The 21010-nt window shown below is 43.4% G+C and overlaps 1 protein-coding gene across 4 annotated transcripts in view; it reads right to left on the reverse strand.

Moving 5' to 3' along the window:
• TANGO6 (transport and golgi organization 6 homolog) overlaps nucleotides 1-21010 on the reverse strand; it is a 1856125-nt gene that overhangs the window by 958964 nt on the left and 876151 nt on the right. For all 4 annotated transcript variants that reach the window (XM_044082029.1, XM_044082030.1, XM_044082027.1 and 1 more), the window contains one exon: nucleotides 13695-13829. In XM_044082029.1, the coding sequence (XP_043937964.1) occupies nucleotides 13695-13829 (135 nt within the window). The remainder of the gene's footprint in view (nucleotides 1-13694; nucleotides 13830-21010) is intronic.

Genomic DNA, 21010 nt, shown 5'->3' on the forward strand with positions numbered 1-21010 from the left:
AGTCCACCTTCCAAGCAAGTGGGTGGTACGTCCTTGTGCAGAATTTCTTTAGCTGGTGATTGCGTGGGGATGCAAATAAGTCTATTTCTGGGAGTCCCCATTTTCTTGTAATGGTTTTGAAGATGTCCGGATGCAGCATCCATTCGTGGGCATCCGTGGTAGTCCTGCTTAATATGTCTGCTAGAATGTTTTCTTTTCCTGGTACAAAAATTGCTTGTAACTGAATGTTGTTACTCAGGGCCACATTCCAGAGGTCCAGTGCCATCCGGCATAGAGGGTACGAATGTGTGCCTCCCTGTTTGTTGATGTACCACATAACTGTGGTGTTGTCTGTCCTTATCATCAATTGACCTTGTCGGAGAAATGGTCTGAATGTCTGAATTGCCAGTTTTACTGCCAGCATTTCCTTTAGATTCATGTGTAGGTGCAGCTGGTCTTGAGTCCATAAACCTTGTATGCACTTGTCCAGCATGTGGGCCCCCCAACCGTGGTCTGAGGCGTCCGTTGTGATGGTTTGGCTTGGTTGAGTGCTGTGGAAGGGCAATCCTGTGTTTGATTGACAGGCCTGAGCCCACCATAGGAATTCTTGCTTCAGGCATGGAATTATTGGAATTTGGGTTTCTAGGCTGTGCTTGTGTTGAGACCATAAATTCCTTAGGTACCACTGTAACTTTCTCATATGCAGCCTGGCATGTGGAACCAATATTATGCAGGATGCCATGAAGCCCAAGGCTTGCAGGACTTTTCTTGCTGTTAGATGGTTCTGCTTTGTTAATGCCAAGAAGTAGAGAGGTAGTTGCTCCTGTTTTTCTACTGTTAGGAATGCCATTTGTTTCGATGTGTCCAGCTCTGCACCCAAAAAGGTTATTCTTTGGGATGGTATCAGCCTTGACTTTTTATATTGACTGTATATCCCAGGGCTTGTAGTAGGTAAATGACCCTTTTAAGTCTTCTGCTAGCTTGTTTTGTTGTCCGCTTGTATCAGGCAGTCGTCCAGGTAAGGGTAGATTTGGATTCCCTGAAGCCTGCAATGAGCAATTACTGATGCCAGGCATTTCGTGAATACTCTGGGCGCAGTAGATAAGCCAAAGGGCAATGCTGAGAATTGATAATGCTCTGATCCTGCAAGAAATCTGAGGTATCTTCTGCAATTTGGTCGTATGGGGACGTGCAGGTATGCCTCCTTGAGATCTAGAGTTACCAGCCAAGACTCCTTGCCCAGCATGGGAAGAAGCTGCAGTAGAGTCAGCATTTTGAATTTTGGAACAATGAGGAATGTGTTTAAAGCGGACAGGTCGAGAATAGGTCTCCATTTGCTCTCTTTTCTTGGTACCAGGAAGAGTCTGGAGTAAAATCCCTTTCCTTGCTCCATAGATGGTACCTTTTCCACAGCTCTCATCCTTAATAATTGAGATATTTGTTTTAGAGCTTCTGCCTTTTGATTTGGAGGTAGGTTTGGCATTCCTCTCTTCCCTGGTAGAGTATGGAAGTGAAACCTGTAACCTTGGTCTATTGTCTGCAAAATCCACTTGTCTCTTGTGATGTAATGCCAGTTTGTTGAAAATAAGGCTAGCTTCCCGCCTAAGGGTGCTTCTAGTTGTTCCCTGGTAGGCGGTGCCAGAGCCAAGTCACTGTGATTGTCCTGTAGTTGTGGTGGTGGCTGTGTCTGTGGCTGTACCTCGCTGGTTGTTACCCTGCCACTGGCGTCCCCTGTAGGCACCCCTGGATTGGCTTCTGCCTCTTGGAACGCCTATTCCTGCCTCTCTGTGCTCTGGAGGAGTCTGGAAAGGACCAATTCTTGGAGGGCCAATTCCTGCTAAACCTTGGAGGATGGACCTGTAAGAAATCTTTCACTGTTTGGACAGATTTTGCCTTCTCTTCCATCTTCTTCAGCACCTGTTGTGCAGGAGAGCCAAACAAATTGATCTTGTCCATGGGAGCATCTAATAGTTTTGACTTGGCATGGTCTGGTAAGGCCTGCTCTTTTAACCATGCATGCCTTCTGATAACTGTGCCAGTCATGGCTGATCTAAAGGAAGCCTCCAGTGCATCATAGCCGCATTTTAAAGAATGGTTACTGACTTGCTGAATGTTATGTACCATTTCCTGAACAGATTTTTTGTCTAATGGTTCATCCGAGGACAGTTTTTTAGTTAACTGGTCTAACATAAATTCTTGATACTGGATCATGTGAAATTGGCAGTTCAAGGCCCTAGCTGAAAGAGTAGCAGAAGTGTAAACTTTTTTACCCCATCTCTCTAAGGATCTGGATTCCCTTTCAGAGGGGAGGGGATTTTTAGCAGAGGTAGCTGCTACAGCCTTAGGTCCTTGGGAGATAGTCTCGGGATCCGCAAAAGGAGCCTTATACAAATGGTAATGCGTGTCCGGGACCCTGTAGTATCTATTGGGCTTAGCAGGGGCCGGAGGTAGAGAATCAGGAGCAGTGCAAGCATCATTAAATGCATCATCTACAACAGAAAGAACTGGGGGTATGGCTAAAGGCCTATGTTGTGGTAAATGCAGAAAGGTTCTAAGCCTTTTTCTGGAGTCTGAAAAATCCTGGCCCTGCCACTGAAATTGTTCCCTCATAGCATGTAAGGTTTCCCCAAAGGAAAATTCCTCAGGCGGAGAGGCAGAAGGGATGGACTCTTCAGCATCAGAGTCTTCATAAGGGGAGAAAGGAGCCTCTGGAGGGTCTGTATCATCTGAATCATCAGAGGAATCATCTGTAGAAACTGGCTCAGGGGGCTCTGCTCTAGGCCTCTTCTCTGGAGGTGGGTGAGAGGCCCTGTCTGGTTGAGGTTGGGATCCCCGGATTAAAGAAATGAGATCCTCTGCTAAACTAAGCATTTGTGAACTAGAGCTAGGCCTGTGAGAGGGGTCTTAGCAGGCACAGATTTAGTAGCTTTAGCTGCTTTAGCCCTGGCAAAGGCCTTAATGGACATGGCTGCAGGTGGCCTAGCAGCTCCACGTGCAGGGGCTGAAATATCCAAGGGAATAGTGTCAGATAATTCCTGAGAAACTGCAACAGCAGGTGGGATTTCAGAAGCCGATTCCACCAGGTTGGAAGAGGCCTCGGTAGAAGGTAAGTTTTCGGCTGAAGGAAGAACCGCTTGCTCGGTTTCAGCCGAAACCGAGACACTCGCGGTTGGCTTAACTGCGGTTTCGGCCGAAACCGCGGACCGCGAGTGTCGGTCCTTTTCCTTGCGCTTTTTAGACATTTGCGTAGTCGGAGGATCCGACGGCATAATATAAGCAAAATCGGAGCCGAAAAACTCCTCAGCAAATTCCGACCGACGTCTAAGCGTCCGCCGGTTAAAAGAAGCACAGGCTAGACAAGCTGCTACGTCGTGGTCTGGGCCTAAACAAGGTAAGCAGTAAGAGTGGAAATCTTTATGAGGTATTTGTTTCCCACAAGTTAAACAGTTATTCACTTTTTCTGACATCGGCTGAGGCAAGAAAGAGTCCCCAACGGGGTACTTAGCTTTTTAGAAGTCTTCGGTAGTAGTATTCGGTAGTAGTAATCTCTGGTTCTGACCGACCGGCACTTGCGAACAGCTTCTGCTTCGGGCGCCACGCGGCAAGAAAGACTGGGGAAAATGGCGTCAGCTGATGCCTTTATACTCGAAGAACTGCAGCTATGACGTCGGGTGAAGTGCGACACCAGCCGAGGCCAGACCCAGACTTTGGAATCCGGCCGACCGAAGGGCTGCCTGACGACAGGACAACCCATTTGTAAGGACTGCAGATGCATCCTTGAAGGACATCTACTTTTACATGTTAAAATGGATGTGACTGTTAAACCAGGGTTAAATAAACACATATCAATTCAGCCTGTACTCAGAATGACAGCGGTGAAGCTTTGACACTGAAACAATGTTTTTGTGTGATTATCTATATATTTACACAAACAGATTTTACTACACATTTTAATTTTCTCATTGAAGATATTTTATATTCACAAAATTATATTTTTCAACAGCTTTTTATGTTTGGGGATGATTACAAGTTATATTTAATTGAATGTTCATTTTAAAACTTTTGATTAATCAATCAACATCCAGCAATTTAGCTTTCGGATGGGTAAATACAAACTGTTGAAACTGTATCAGTTAAATGTTCTGGAAGAAGTCCAGTGTATTTTGGATGAAAGTGATTAACTTTTGTCACTCGATATTATTAAACTATGTTTTTTATTAATTTATGAAGCCTCCAACTGAGTGAATTTATAGGTCTTCAGCCTTGTACTATGTGGACCCTTTATTGGTTAAAGCTTCAAATACTGTCTACAGACTGGAACTCCAGACTTTTAAAACTTTGGCTATTTAAACCCAAAAAAAATGTCCTCCACAAAACCTATTCCTAACGTGACCAGAAAAGAAATGTTAAAGCTAAAAAAAAAGCGTGGCAGGAAAATGGAATGGCGAATACTTAATAAAAGCAGTTTACTACCATAATAAATAAACACAGAAGCAACAACGCAAATAAAGTTATAGCTTTTAGACACACATTTATTTTTTTACATTAATACTTTATTAATTACTTAAGACCTCTGCTGCTTCTGAGACTCTATTACGTTGGCCTTACTGCTGCTGTGTCTGAAACAGATATTTCTTCTTGCCTTTAAAACATTTTTGGGTTGCAGTGACTCGAATTTTTGATCTTAAATAGCTGGTAGAAAGAGGTGACCTCCCCTGTCCATCTTAACATAACTAAGAGACAAAACAACCACACACTTTTCACCACCACTACATGTACCTTGACAGCCCCCATCTGAGAGTCAGCAGCAGCAAACAGCACGGCTCAAGCACAATCCTCCAGATTCTGGTGTCACTGTACCTTGGTGTTAAGTAAGAGACTGTAGCAGACCATATTTTCTGAACCCTCTCTCAGTATTCACTGAGGTGTGTTTTGGAGCCAAACATATACACACCCAGGCACTTCATTTACCTTCTTGCCCTATTAGTTAACACAGAGAAGTCATTACTACTCAGCATTTGACAAATGCTGAAAGAGACAGAAGGTGCCTCCTTCTGAATGTCAAATGGATGGACTCAACTGAACAGCCAGTGTCTAAATCAGATCAGCCAAGGCTGTGGCAATGCCATATGAGAAGCACAGGGTACCTTAAAGAAAGCCATTAAATTGGGCTGTGTGTGTGTGTGTGTGTGTGTTGTGGAAGGTCATATCAACCAAGGCTGCAGTATCTCCATATGAGAAATACAGGACATCTTAGGGAAAACAAAGTGGTTGTTTGTGTGCGTGTGTGTGGGGGGCTGTGAGTCAAATGATCAAAGGCTGTGATAATTTCATATGACTTTAGAGAAAAAATTAACATGGTCTGTGTATGTGTTGGGGGAACATTCTGGCTTTTATTTCTTTTTTTAAATAGACATAAAAAGCCAGATTTTTCTCAGATCCTCAGACATTCTGAAGTACCTGACACAGAAACCTACAGATCCTCTTGGACTGGCATGATCCAAAATGGTCCTGTGATCTTGAACTGACTACTGAGGGTAACAGAGAAGTCAAACTGGTAAGAAACTGGACTAATCCAGTTAGTATAATGTACCCTATCAAATCTGAGACCTCGTTCTTCACTGATGGGGATGACTGCTGTCACTGTCACCACTAATACACCATACTCCCCTCTTGACAAAATGCTTGTGACACATCTTCCAACTGGTCACCTATAGGGTGCTCACCACCAGCTGAAGATAATCCCCCACTGCTACTACTTTCTTGATAAGCCTTCCTCAAGTCGCATTAAAGCTGATCCCACTATAAGGAGTTATCCTTTCACTTCTTACATGTCCTTTTCGAAAGACCAGATAATGACCTCGTCCCTCAATAACTTTTGACATGGACATTTAAGCCTAAAGCTGATCAGAAAGGTCTACAGACCTGCTGCAGACTGATGGCATTAAATAACTGCCAATGTTCTCAGCCTTCTGGATGATAACCTCTACCTTAACAGTAACTGCTGGTATCACAACTGCCAATAACCTTTACCCTAACAGTAACTGCTGGTATCACAACAACTGCCAATAACCTCTACCCTAACAGTAACTGCTGGTATCACAACAACTGCCAATAACCTCTACCCTAACAGTAACTGCTGGTATCACAACAACTGCCAATAACCTCTACCCTAATAGTAACTGCTGGTATCACAACAACTGCCAATAACGTCTACCCTAACAGTAACTGCTGGTATCACAACTGCCAATAACGTCTACCCTAACAGTAACTGCTGGTATTACAACTGCCAATAACCTCTACCCTAATAGTAACTGCTGGTATCACAACTGCCAATAACCTCTACCCTAACAGTAACTGCTGGTATCACAACAACTGCCAATAACCGCTACCCTAACAGTAACTGCTGGTATTACAACTGCCAATAACCTCTACCCTAATAGTAACTGCTGGTATCACAACTGCCAATAACCTCTACCCTAACAGTAACTGCTGGTATCACAACAACTGCCAATAACCTCTACCCTAACAGTAACTGCTGGTATCACAACTGCCAATAACCTCTACCCTAATGGTAACTGCTGGTATCACAACTGCCAATAACCTCTACCCTAATAGTATCTGCTGGTATCACAACAACTGCCAATAACGTCTACCCTAACAGTAACTGCTGGTATTACAACTGTCAATAACCTCTACCCTAATAGTAACTGCTGGTATCACAACTGCCAATAACCTCTACCCTAACAGTAACTGCTGGTATCACAACAACTGCCAATATCCTCTACCCTAACACTAACTGCTGGTATCACAACAACTGCCAATAACGTCTACCCTAACAGTAACTGCTGGTATTACAACTGCCAATAACCTCTACCCTAATAGTAATTGCTGGTATCACAACTGCCAATAACCTCTACCCTAACAGTAACTGCTGGTATCACAACAACTGCCAATAACCTCTACCCTAACAGTAACTGCTGGTATCACAACAACTGCCAATAACGTCTACCCTAACAGTAACTGCTGGTATCACAACTGCCAATAACCTCTACCCTAATGGTAACTGCTGGTATCACAACAACTGCCAATAACCTCTACCATAACAGTAACTGCTGGTATCACAACAACTGCCAATAACCTCTACCCTAACAGTAACTGTTGGTACCATAACAACTGCCAATAACCTCTACCCTAACAGTAACTGCTGGTATCACAACAACTGCCAATAACCTCTACCCTAATAGTAACTGCTGGTATCACAACAACTGCCAATAACCTCTACCCTAATAGTAACTGCTGGTATCACAACAACTGCCAATAACCTCTACCCTAACAGTAACTGCTGGTATCACAACAACTGCCAATAACCTCTACCCTAACAGTAACTGCTGGTATCACAACTGCCAATAACCTCTACCCTAACAGTAACTGATGCTATCACAACAACTGCCAATAACCTCTACCCTAACAGTAACTGCTGGTATCACAACTGCCAATAACCTCTATCCTAACAGTAACTGCTGGTATCACAACAACTGCCAATAACCTCTACCCTAATAGTAACTGCTGGTATCACAACAACTGCCAATAACCTCTACCCTAATAGTAACTGCTAGTATCACAACAACTGCCAATAATCTCTAACCTAATAGTAACTGCTGGTATCACAACAACTGCCAATAACCTCTACCCTAACAGTAACTGCTGGTATCACAACTGCCAATAACCTCTACCCTAATAGTAACTGCTGGTATCACAACAACTGCCAATAACGTCTACCCTAATAGTAACTGCTGGTATCACAACAACTGCCAATAACGTCTACCCTAACAGTAACTGCTGGTATCACAACTGCCAATAACCTCTACCCTAATAGTAACTGCTGGTATCACAACTGCCAATAACCTCTACCCTAACAGTAACTGCTGGTATCACAACAACTGCCAATATCCTCTACCCTAACACTAACTGCTGGTATCACAACAACTGCCAATAACGTCTACCCTAACAGTAACTGCTGGTATTACAACTGCCAATAACCTCTATCCTAATAGTAATTGCTGGTATCACAACTGCCAATAACCTCTACCCTAACAGTAACTGCTGGTATCACAACAACTGCCAATAACCTCTACCCTAACAGTAACTGCTGGTATCACAACAACTGCCAATAACGCTACCCTAACAGTAACTGCTGGTATCACAACTGCCAATAACCTCTACCCTAATGGTAACTGCTGGTATCACAACAACTGCCAATAACCTCTACCATAACAGTAACTGCTGGTATCACAACAACTGCCAATAACCTCTACCCTAACAGTAACTGTTGGTACCATAACAACTGCCAATAACCTCTACCCTAACAGTAACTGCTGGTATCACAACAACTGCCAATAACCTCTACCCTAATAGTAACTGCTGGTATCACAACAACTGCCAATAACCTCTACCCTAATAGTAACTGCTGGTATCACAACAACTGCCAATAACCTCTACCCTAACAGTAACTGCTGGTATCACAACAACTGCCAATAACCTCTACCCTAACAGTAACTGCTGGTATCACAACTGCCAATAACCTCTACCCTAACAGTAACTGATGCTATCACAACAACTGCCAATAACCTCTACCCTAACAGTAACTGCTGGTATCACAACTGCCAATAACCTCTATCCTAACAGTAACTGCTGGTATCACAACAACTGCCAATAACCTCTACCCTAATAGTAACTGCTGGTATCACAACAACTGCCAATAACCTCTACCCTAATAGTAACTGCTAGTATCACAACAACTGCCAATAATCTCTACCCTAATAGTAACTGCTGGTATCACAACAACTGCCAATAACCTCTACCCTAATAGTAACTGCTGGTATCACAACAACTGCCAATAACCTATACCCTAATAGTAACTGCTGGTATCACAACAACTACCAATAACCTCTACCCTAACAGTAACTGCTGGTATCACAACAACTGCCAATAACCGCTACCCTAATAGTAACTGCTGGTATCACAACAACTGCCAATAACCTATACCCTAATAGTAACTGCTGGTATCACAACAACTGCCAATAACCTGTACCCTAAAAGTAACTGCTGGTATCACAACAACTGCCAATAACCTCTACCCTAATAGTAACTGCTGGTATCACAACAACTGCAAATAACCTCTACCCTAATAGTAACTGGTGGTATCACAACAACTGCCAATAACCTCTACCCTAATAGTAACTGCTTGTATCACAAGAACTGCAAATAACCTCTACCCTAATAGTAACTGCTGGTATCACAACTGCCAATAACCTCTACCCTAATAGTAACTGCTGGTATCACAACTGCCAATAACCTCTACCCTAATAGTAACTGCTTTTATCACAACTGCCAATAACCTCTAACCTAATAGTAACTGCTGGTATCACAACAACTGCCAATAACCTCTACCCTAATAGTAACTGCTGGTATCACAACAACTGCCAATAACCTCTACCCTAATAGTAACTGCTGGTATCACAACAACTGCCAATAACCTCTACCCTAATAGTAACTACTGGTATCACAACAACTGCCAATAACCTCTACCCTAATAGTAACTGCTGGTATCACAACAACTGCCAATAACCTCTACCCTAATAGTAACTACTGGTATCACAACAACTGCCAATAACCTCTACCCTAATAGTAACTGCTGGTAACACAACAACTGCCAATAACCTCTACCCTAATAGTAACTGCTGGTATCACAACAACTACCAATAGCCTCTACCCTAATAGTAACTGCTGGTATCACAACTGCCAATAACCTCTACCCTAATAGTAACTGCTGGTATCACAACAACTGCCAATAACCTCTACCCTAATAGTAACTGCGGGTATCACAACAACTGCCAATAACCTCTACCCTAATAGTAACTGCTGGTATCACAACTGCCAATAACCTCTACCCTAATAGTAACTGCTGGTATCACAACAACTGCCAATAACCTGTACTCTAACAGTAACTTCTGGTATCACAACTGCCAATAACCTCTACCCTAACAGTAACTGCTGGTATCACAACAACTGCCAATAACCTCTACCCTAATAGTAACTGCTGGTATCACAACAACTGCCAATAACCTCTACCCTAATAGTAACTGCTGGTATCACAACTGCCAATAACCTCTACCCTAACAGTAACTGCTGGTATCACAACTGCCAATAACCTCTACCCTAATAGTAACTGCTGGTATCACAACAACTGCCAATAACCTCTACCCTAATAGTAACTGCTGGTATCACAACAACTGCCAATAACCTCTACCCTAACAGTAACTGCTGGTATCACAACAACTGCCAATAACTTCTACCCTAATAGTAACTGCTGGTATTACAACAACTGCCAATAACCTCTACCCTAATAGTAACTGCTGGTATCACAACAACTGCCAATAACTGCTACCCTAATAGTAACTGCTGGTATCACAACTGCCAATAACCTCTACCCTAATAGTAACTGCTGGTATCACAACTGCCAATAACCTCTACCCTAACAGTAACTGCTGGTATCACAACAACTGCCAATAACTTCTACCTTAATAGTAACTGCTGGTATCACAACAACTGCCAATAACCTCTACCCTACTAGTAACTGCTGGTATCACAACAACTGCCAATAACCTCTACCCTAATAGTAACTGCTGGTATCACAACAACTGCCAATAACCTCTACCCTAATAGTAACTACTGGTATCACAACAACTGCCAATAACCTCTACCCTAATAGTAACTGCTGGTATCACAACACCTGCCAATAACCTCTACCCTAATAGCAACTGCTGGTATCACAACAACTGCTAATAACCTCTACCCTAACAGTAACTGCTGGTATCACAACTGCCAATAACCTCTACCCTAACAGTAACTGCTGGTATTACAACAACTGCCAATAACCTCTACCCTAATAGTAACTGCTGGTATCACAACAACTGCCAATAACCTCTACCCTAATAGTAACTGCTGGTATCACAACTGCCAATAACCTCTACCCTAACAGTAACTGCTGGTATCACAACAACTGCCAATAACCTCTACCCTAACAGTAACTGCTGGTATCACAACTGCCAATAACCTCTACCCTAACAGTAACTGATGCTATCACAACAACTGCCAATAACCTCTACCCTAACAGTAACTGCTGGTATCACAACTGCCAATAACCTCTATCCTAACAGTAACTGCTGGTATCACAACAACTGCCAATAACCTCTACCCTAATAGTAACTGCTGGTATCACAACAACAGCCAATAACCTCTACCCTAATAGTAACTGCTGGTATCACAACAACTGCCAATAACCTCTACCCTAATAGTAACTGCTGGTATCACAACAACTGCCAATAACCTCTACCCTAATAGTAACTGCTGGTATCACAACTGCCAACAACCTCTACCCTAATAGTAACTGCTGGTATCACAACAACTGCCAATAACCTCTACCCTAATAGTAACTGCTGGTATCACAACAACTGCCAATAACCTCTACCCTAATAGTAACTGCTGGTATCACAACAACTGCCAATAACCGCTACCCTAATAGTAACTGCTGGTATCACAACTGCCAATAACCTCTACCCTAATAGTAACTGCTGGTATCACAACTGCCAATAACCTCTACCCTAACAGTAACTGCTGGTATCACAACAACTGCCAATAACTTCTACCTTAATAGTAACTACTGGTATCACAACTGCCAATAACCTCTATCCTAACAGTAACTGCTGGTATTACAACAACTCAACAACTGCCAATAACCTCTATCCTAATAGTAACTGCTGGTATCACAACTGCCAATAACCTCTACCCTAATAGTAACTGCTGGTATCACAACAATTGTCAATAACCTCTACCCCTAACAGTAAATGCTAGTGTTACAATATTTGCCAATGACCTCAACCCAAAAGTAAATGCTGGTGTCAAAATATCTGCCAACATCCTATACCTCAACAGTAAATGGTGTCAGAACATGTACCAGTGACCTATATCTTGACAGTAAATGCTAGTGGTATAATATCTGCCATTGACCTCAACCCAACAGTAAATGCTGGTGTCAAAATATATGCTAACATCCTAAACCTCAACAGTAAATGTTGGTGTCAGAACATGTACCAGTGACCTATATCTTGACAGTAAATACTAGTGTTACTTGCCAGTGACCTCTACCTTAACAGTAAATGATGGTATCAGAACATCTGCCAGTGACCTCTACCATGACAGCAAATGCTGTTGTCATGATATCTGCACCAACAGTACAAGTAAAGGAGTCATCCTTAGCTCGTTTGACACTCTCCTCATTCATGGACACTTGCGGAACAGGCCTTCTCATGCACTGAATAATGAAGCAAGAAACACAATTAAGATTAAGGAGAAATGGTCTATTTTCTCCAGAAGGAGACAGAGGAAAGCATAAAACTCTAAGTAACTAAACAGTTCAATGAATAACTGCCAAACAAACAAATTACAGAAGATTTAAACCAAAGTTTATTACTTACCATGCTCTAACTTAGATACACCACTGGGAAGTGAGGATATGGTGCACCCCCTTTTCACTGATGATGTTAAGGCATCACCAACAAACATGGTTCTAAAGTAGGGATTCACACTCAGATTGCTGTAAAAACTCTTCCAATCACCATCAACTTGCAGAAAAGTTTAGCAGAAGACTGCCTGCTGATAGTACCTATTGTACAGATTTAGAAAATGTTAAAAATCCCCTCCCTTTGATTGACTATTCTGTTTTGCAAAACGTTCAACATAATCTAGCTAATTAATCTGGAGCATAAAGGTTTGTTGTGGTGCTGCACTTCCAGCTCATACATAAACATGCCACAACCCTATTTTTTCTCTCACTTTATACTGCAGTTCCTGTTTGCGTTACACTAAGTTACCTTTAATTAAACTGTATGCTGTAAAGTATTAAATCATTGTCATACAAGTTGTATCTATCCTTAACCAATGGTCGCATATTATGTCTAATTTGGTATAACTATTTAAACTGCATATGTTTTTGGATTACTTTTGAAGACTGGAAAATTATTTTTTTACACATGAAACAACTTTACTGAAATATCACTTATAGTATGGACGATCATACATTTATTTAAATAAAAACAAACCATATTGACATTTTCAGTTACAGACATTAAACATCAGTTAGAATCTTCTGTACAGTCATTGTCAGTCCGACATTACATGGCTCATTCAATTCCAAGATTGTAAAATTATTGTTCTTAAAATAGTTTTTTTTGTAATACTTTGGAGCTTTTCTCCCCAGGCCTCCACTGAAAGTGGGCACCTACCCAAACAGACTTTCCTGGTAATCAAATGTCAGTCAATCAATCAATCAATCAATCAATAAATAAACATACACTCAAGAGTAATTTGCTTTTCTACTGCTGCAAATTAGCTTTTTTGTTTTTTCATTGCAGCAATGCAGTTTGCCTCTATATTTTAAATTTAAACAACACTATGAAACATCGTCAACAGTAAGAACTATTGAAATTTCAACTTAATTACTGGGCTAGTGTGATACATTCAAATGTATATTAAGACAGCTCTGCAGGCTGGAATCTGATAACACTTAACTTCTGAAATGACATCATTATATTACACATCTGATCATGTTCTAATGTCACGTTTCCAACCACAGGTAACTATACAAAACTCACCTGTACAGCACCTCCCAACATAGCTGCCACCAGTCCCATCCCCATGCTCAGCGTCTGAGTTTCCACAGTGCCTTGTGTGTTGTGAGCCAAACAAACACAAGCCCTCTGCAGGGTCGCTGCTATAAACTCAATAACCTGGAAAAAAAAAAAAAAACATGAGAAAGGCTTTCCAGTGAAGGAAAAATGAAACGGCATGTTAACAGCAACTTAAAACAAAGGTCTCTGCATTAACATTAAAATTTAGAAATAAAATTAGTCTCCTGATCAATCCAGATAACTCATACAAGCAACAAGTTTATACCTGGATCTTAATGAAATTATGTCAAAAGGGTCTAAGTAATGCTTAGTATGTCTGAACCTCTGGTTGAAGTGCGCATTAAGTGATCAAGGGCATCTGTGTTAATAAAGTCCAGGAAACATTGTGCCTATGAGTTTGAGGTAGTGTACATTTCCCAGTCTACAGAGGGGGTAGTTAAAGTCTCACATGAAAGGAAAGGCTCACCCAGACTCTGCCACAGTTTGCTGTGAAGAAAAAAAGAAGTTATGTCTCACCATAATGCTCCATCTGTGTTGTTGATCTTCTTTCATTCATCACTGATGGGTTCATTTCTGAGCCCTCGGAACCGAGTCGGCCTAATACCAAGCTCAATCCAGCCAAAAACTCTCGAGCTAAGCTTCTACCCACAATGCCCTTCTTCCTGTTACCTCAGATCGAGTTTCCCATGTTATACAAGTAAAGGAGAGGCCATTTCTGTGCAAATGCCCTAAGATACCACTTGGACCCAAAGTATCCCCCAGGAGCCTTTGGCGAGGGAAGAAGGCTGGAAAGTGATGAATGAAAGAAGATGAACAACACAGATGGAATGTTATGGTAAGACATCTTTATCTGATGTTGTTAATCTTCTTTCCTTTCATCACTGATGGGACAGAGTCCCCAGCTACCTTAAGGTCAAGGTCCATGGGAGGCCCTTATAGAAGAACGTTCCTGAGTACCACTGAGCCGAAGGCAGCTCTCCCTCTGGACACCACATCCAATTTGTAATGATTGATAAAAGTGTGGGGTTTAGCCCAAGTGGCTACTGTACAGATATCATTCATAGAAGCCTTGGAATGGAAGGCTACAGATGTTGCTATAGATCTAGTGGAATGGGCTTTAATATTCTGTAGTATAGGTTTTTTTGCAAATGAATAAGTGAAATGTATGCAGTCCCTAAGCCATTTTGATAAAGTGATCTTGGAGACAGAATTTCCCATTCTAGGCCCAGAAAAGGAAATGAAAAGTTGGTCAGTCTTACGAAATGCTTTGGTGCTGTCTAAATAAAATCTCAATTGTCTGTGCACATCCAAGGAATGCAGACAGTATTCCCCTTTATTAGAAGAAATTGGGAAAGATGCTGGTAAGTTAATAGTCTTGTTGCCGGAAAAGTCAAAAACAACTTTGTGGAGGAAAGATGGATTTGTCCGGAGTGAAACTGTGTCCTTGTGGACGATTAGATAGGGCCTTTTGGTGTATAATACCTGAAGCTCAGAAATTCATCTGGCTGACATGATGGCTACCAGAAAGAGGGATTTCCACGACAAGAATTTGATGTCACACTTCGCTGCGGGCTCAAAAAGAGGTTGAGTCAAAGACTGGAGAACTAACGTGAGGTTCCATGGCTCTATAGGCTGTCTGACTGGAGGTCTAATGTGAGAAACTCCTTTGAGAAAAGTTTTACATAAACACAGTGATACGAGAGGAGCACCATCTAATCCATTATGATAGTTTCAAATAGCCGCTAGATGTACTCGTATGATAGAGGCTGCGGCTCCATCTTCGAAAAACTTAGACAGGTATTGTAAAACCTTTGTGATTGGAGCCGAATATCGATCTAGCACCTTTTCCTTTGACGAAATAGAGAATCTTTTCCATTTGTCCAGACATAGTCTTCTGGTGGATGGTTTATGAGAGGCCAGAATAATGTCACAACAGGTGATGTGAGATCATCCTGCCTGGTGACTAACGGAAGTGGAGAAACCAAGCTGTCAGCTTGAGACTGGACAGGTTCAGATGACGTAACCCTTCGGGGTGAGAAATTAGGTCTAGAAGAGGATCCTGAATCCACGGTCGACATACCAGATGACGCCGAAGGAAGGGGTACCAAACTTGTCAAGGCCAAAAGGGGGCTATGAGGATCACTTTGCATTTCAACCAAATGACTTTCTTTATGAATTGGGGTATCAGAGGAATGGGGGGATAGGCATATAGCAGTCCCGTGCCCAATCATGAATTAGAGCATCCCTTGGGGACTCCCCCCTTTGGGGGGAATATGGCAAAATAGCTGCTGCATTGGTTGTTTGACAGGGAGGCGAATAGGTTGCAGCAAGGCTGGCCCCAACAGTTGAAGATTTCTACCTGTACTTCAGGACTGAGAGACCACCAGTGAGGCAAGAGAATACCCCTATGCTCAACTTGTCTGCAATCATGTTGGAAATCACCGGGATATGCATTGCTATCAGAAAGCGGTTGGAAGCTATCACCTATTGCCAAACTCTCATGGGCTCTCAAACACAGGGAATAGGACTTGGCTACTCCTTCCTTGTTGATATACCAGAGTAGTGACATATTGTCTGACTGAATTGCAATTGTTCCAAAAGGAAGAACCAGTTGGAATGCTTGCAATGCTAACAGCATCACTCTCAGTTCTAGAATGCTGATATGTAGGTTGGCCTCCAACATGGACCATGCGCTTTGGACTGTCTTTCCCTGGAAATGCCCCCCCACCCTATCAGGGAAGCATCTGTGGACACAATGGCTCTGGGCTGAGGGGGGCTGAAATGGACGGCTCCAAAGTTCTGTATCTGGCCTCATCCACCAAAGAAGGTCCTGCTTGCAAAAAATGGTTATCTGAATCTGAAAAATTAGAGGGTGGTAATTAAGAAACCAATGAGAGAGAAGAAGCCATTGAAGTATTCGCATGTGCAGTTTCGCAAGAGGCACTATTGGTATGGAAGCTGCCATGGATCCTAGAACCTGAAGAACCTCTCCTGCGTAGACTTTGTTTTAACAGAGTACCACCCGGAGCTGAAGCCTCAATCTCTGAAGTCTGTGAGCTGAGAGCGACACCAGACAAGAGTGGGTGTTGAAGACTGCTCCAAATAAATTCTATCTTCTGGACCAGAGCAAGCTTGGATTTCTCCCAGTTTACAGTTATCCCCAAAAGTTTTGCCAGTGAAAGGGTGTGCTGCAGGGCTGTTACCAGAAGATGCTTGGTGGGGACAGTAAGGAGCCAATCGTCCAAATACGGAAACACCCGGAATCCTTGTAGTCTCAAGTGAGCTGTAACTACTGCCATGCACTTTGTGAACACTCTGGGACTGTAGAGAGTCCGAATGGCAGGGCACGAAACTGGTAGTGATCGACTCCTAGCTGGAAGCGAAGTAGACTCCTGGAACGTTTGTCCATTTTGATGTGGTAATACGCATCCCGGAGATCTACTGAGCACATCCAATCGCCTTCCCTTAGAAAAGGGAGAATGGACTGAACCGTGATCATCCGGAATTTCATTTGGGCAACAGACTTGTTCAAATTGCTGAGATCCAAAATTGGTCTCCAGTCCCCTGTTTTTTTTGGCACCAAAAAGAATCTTGAGTACAGTCTGGATCCACAATGGTCTGGTGGAACTAACTGGATGACTCTTTTTTTGATACAGCTAGTCTATTTCTGCAGCTGCTTCTTCCCTTTGACTGGGTGGAATGTCGGGAAGGTCTGCTGGGAGCTTTGGGTAAGCAATGAGGGGAATGGAGCAACCTCTGGTTATCATCTTCTGCACCCAACGATCAGTGGTTATTGAATGCCAGGCAGCTTGGTGCAGACAGAAATTACCTCCGACTGCTTCCAGAGGAAAGTAATCGGGCCACTCTTCAGCAGCGCTAATACGGGTGTCCAGAGAAAGAATCTCTGGCTCTCTGATTACGTCAACCCCCCTCTGCTTCGGTAGGGGCATCTTCCAGAACTGTTACCACTTCTGCCCCTGGGGATATCATCATCACGCGTGGCACAGAAAGGACCCTGAGATTTTTTGTGCCACATTTTGCCACTCCTCTAGTTCCTGGAAAAGGAACGTTGAGGGTTGGAAAAACGTAGACCTACGGCAGACAGGGTCTTGCCGTCCTGCTCACACCTGGTCAGAGTGTCCTTCACCTTGGGGCCAAAAAGGGATGATGTTTCAATAGGGGCATTCAAGAAGGAAGACTTGAAAAGGTCCCACGAGTCACAAAGACGCATCCAGGCATGGCGTCTCATAACTATGGCTGAACCCACAGCTCTAGCCACCCCTTCAGCTGCGTGTGAGAGCAACCACATGGTCGAACTGGAGAGATTGATTCCAGGGATGCGAGCTGCAGGGCAACTTTATTCCTTTCCTCGTCAGACACCTGCCCTGCGAGTGTTCTAGAGAGTTCAGAGATCAAGTCTCTTTGGAGCCTCGTAAAATGTGCAAAGTAGTTCAGGGACCATATGGCATGCCAAATAGTTCAGGGACCATATGGCAAAGGTCGCTGAAGCAAAAACTCGCTACCCCAATCTGTTCATGGCCCAGGACTCTCTGTTGGGCAGAAGAACAGTAGGACTCTCTTCAGCAAGATCCTTTTTCATGGTCACCACCATAGCATCGACTGGTAAACCCCTGGACCAATGTGGGTTTTCCTCGAGTGGAGAAAGTATCTTGTCAGGTCTCCGAGCGATCGCCTCAACAGAATCAGTGTTCTTCAAAGCTTGCTGCACCACAAGCTGGACTAGCTCGTCTGCAGGCAGGGTCACCCAAGAGGTAGATGGCCTGGCATGGAAAGCCTGCAGAACCACAGACTCCTCAGAAGAAGGATTAGTGGACTTCCAGCCACCCCTCTGTTTCAATATTTCAAGGATGTCTCCGAAAGAGACATCCTCAGGGGTTGACCGTGGGGACCCTTCACCGTCATCGAAATCCATGCCCTCTGTTAGAGACTCCTCAGGCAAGTCTACGTGCTTCCTTTTGCATGATCTCTTCTGTGGGTGCTCCTCAGTGGGGACTTATGAGGAGGACTCGGAAGAGAGGGCATCCTGCAATGGAGGGGTCCTGCAGCTTTCCTGCCAGGTTTCCTGGGAGGTGGCCTATGACAGCTGTAGCTCAGGGGGAGAAGTCTGGGTTTCCGACGTCAGCTGAATGCTTCCAGAAGCAAGTACCCTCTCCATAACATGGAAAGCAGGTCTGTCCAAAGAGGGATGGGAGCCTGGAACGGAGAAGGACAACCTCAGAATCGGGGTCACACCTAGCTCCATGGAACCCGCTCCTGAGGATGGAGCCTCAAGCAGGATCGGTGCAGACAGGACTCCCAGCACAGAGGATGGAGCTAAAAAAACACTCAGAACTATGCCACAAACCGAGGAGCCTGCAGTTCAATCATGGGGTTGAGGAAGGACTGGTTCAATGGGAACAGAGGACCAAAGGGACAGTCCCGGACCCCGTCCACTACAGGCGCCGAGACGGGGAGTTCCAAAAACGACATCAGAGCAGAGGGCTTTGGAACTGGTATGTTCAAAGGAGGAGAATAATATGGAGTCTGTGGAGAAGTCAATCCAAGTTCTGCAGAAGGATGGGTCCTAGAAGGAGTGGGTAACCCCCTGGCTGTCAACAGCTGGTCCACAAGACGCACCACATCAAGTTCTGAAAGGCTCTTGGTAGATCTAGTGGATACTCCCGATGGGGAGTCAGGTAATTCTAGGAACGGACTGCACACCAGCCCTAGAAATGGGTCAATGGATGGAGAGCATCAGGTCCATGATGTGGAATCTACCAACACCGATATCTTATGTTTGGAGACCGGAAGCAGTGGGGTCAAAGTCATATTTATCAGGGCCATAAAAGAGCTCAGTGCCGAAGGGCCACTTGGAGGTGACGCAGAAGGTTCAATTGTAACTGCAGAGAAAGGCATTTAAGGCGTGCACTGTCCCAAAGCGGCACCCGGTGCCGAAGTCGTAGCAATCATAGTGAGGTCACTAGTCGGTGCCGGAGAAAGTATCAGAGCTGAAGCTGGCGCTGACATAGTAATGGTTGTAGCTGGAGCAGAAGAGGTTGGTGCCGACGAGGAAGACTTATGCTCTGAGGATAGATTTGGTACTTGTTTACCCTGGTCACCAGAAAGTGAAGAGGGAATTGAATGGGACCTTTTCTTATCCTTAATTGGAGGGGTGAGACTTCCATTGCAGAAAGGGCCTCTGAAAAGGGCGACTTAAGTAGGCCTTTCAGGATTAACTTATTCTTGCGCTCGTTCAAGGTGCACTGACTGAAACTTTGACAAATCACACAGGGAGGTTGTACCGAAAGATGGGGCACCCCGAAACAATAAACACAATCATCATGAGAGTCACTATTCGGAAGCTTGCCCTTACAAGAAGCACAATGTTTGAAACCCGATGTGCCCTTTTTATCAGATATCATGAAAATTACACACACTCAAAGGTAGAATACTACAGGAAAATGTTTTAAACTCTGCTACCTCTATGAATAAACTTATCTAAATACACACAATACCTACGAAATACTTCAAAAACACACAACTATTCAGAAAAAAGGGAAAGAGATACCAACGATGGTATTCAAGGAATACCACAAGGGTAGAGAGAGACAAGGCCATACCACCAATGGTACTTAAAAGTTTACCAAATGGGTAGAAGCAGGAGTGAAAGCTTCTAAACATAATTATAAAATATAGAATTATCAATATAAACCACAATCGTGACAAAAAATCCTAACAGATATCAAAAGGTTTTCACTTGGCTGAGAACTCGGCTGAAACGCGGCTTTACGGCTACATGGCAAACGAGATCTGAGGTAACAGGGAGAAGGGCATTGTGGGTAGAAGCTTAGCTCGAGAGTTTTAGGCTGGCGCAAGCTTGCTATTAGGCCGACTCGGATCCGAGGGCTCAGAACCGAACCCATCAGTGATGAATGGAAAGAAGATAAACAACATCAGATGGTTAGTTTGCTTTTTATTTCTTGTATTTTCTTACTTTATTGCCTTTTTCTACTTTGTATATTGTGATTTGTTTTCTTTACACTGTGTTTTACTTTTATTCTGCTTTTAACTGCATATTAAAACCAGAAGAGACCACAGCTCTGTCTCTTGTGAATCAGATAGAATCTTTCCCACCCTGTTGCTTTTGTCTTCTTAAATGCCACTGTCTTTCTAGTTGCCTGCCCCGCACGTTAATTTGACCAGATATCTCGTTCTCTCTCTCCTTTCACTGGCTTGTGTGAGGAAGCACATAATTATCATTTTGTGAAATCATTCCCCTT

This window comes from Protopterus annectens, chromosome 8.part1, assembly GCF_019279795.1.
Source record: "Protopterus annectens isolate FY-2018-M chromosome 8.part1, PAN1.0, whole genome shotgun sequence".
Classification (NCBI taxonomy): domain Eukaryota; kingdom Metazoa; phylum Chordata; order Ceratodontiformes; family Protopteridae; genus Protopterus; species Protopterus annectens.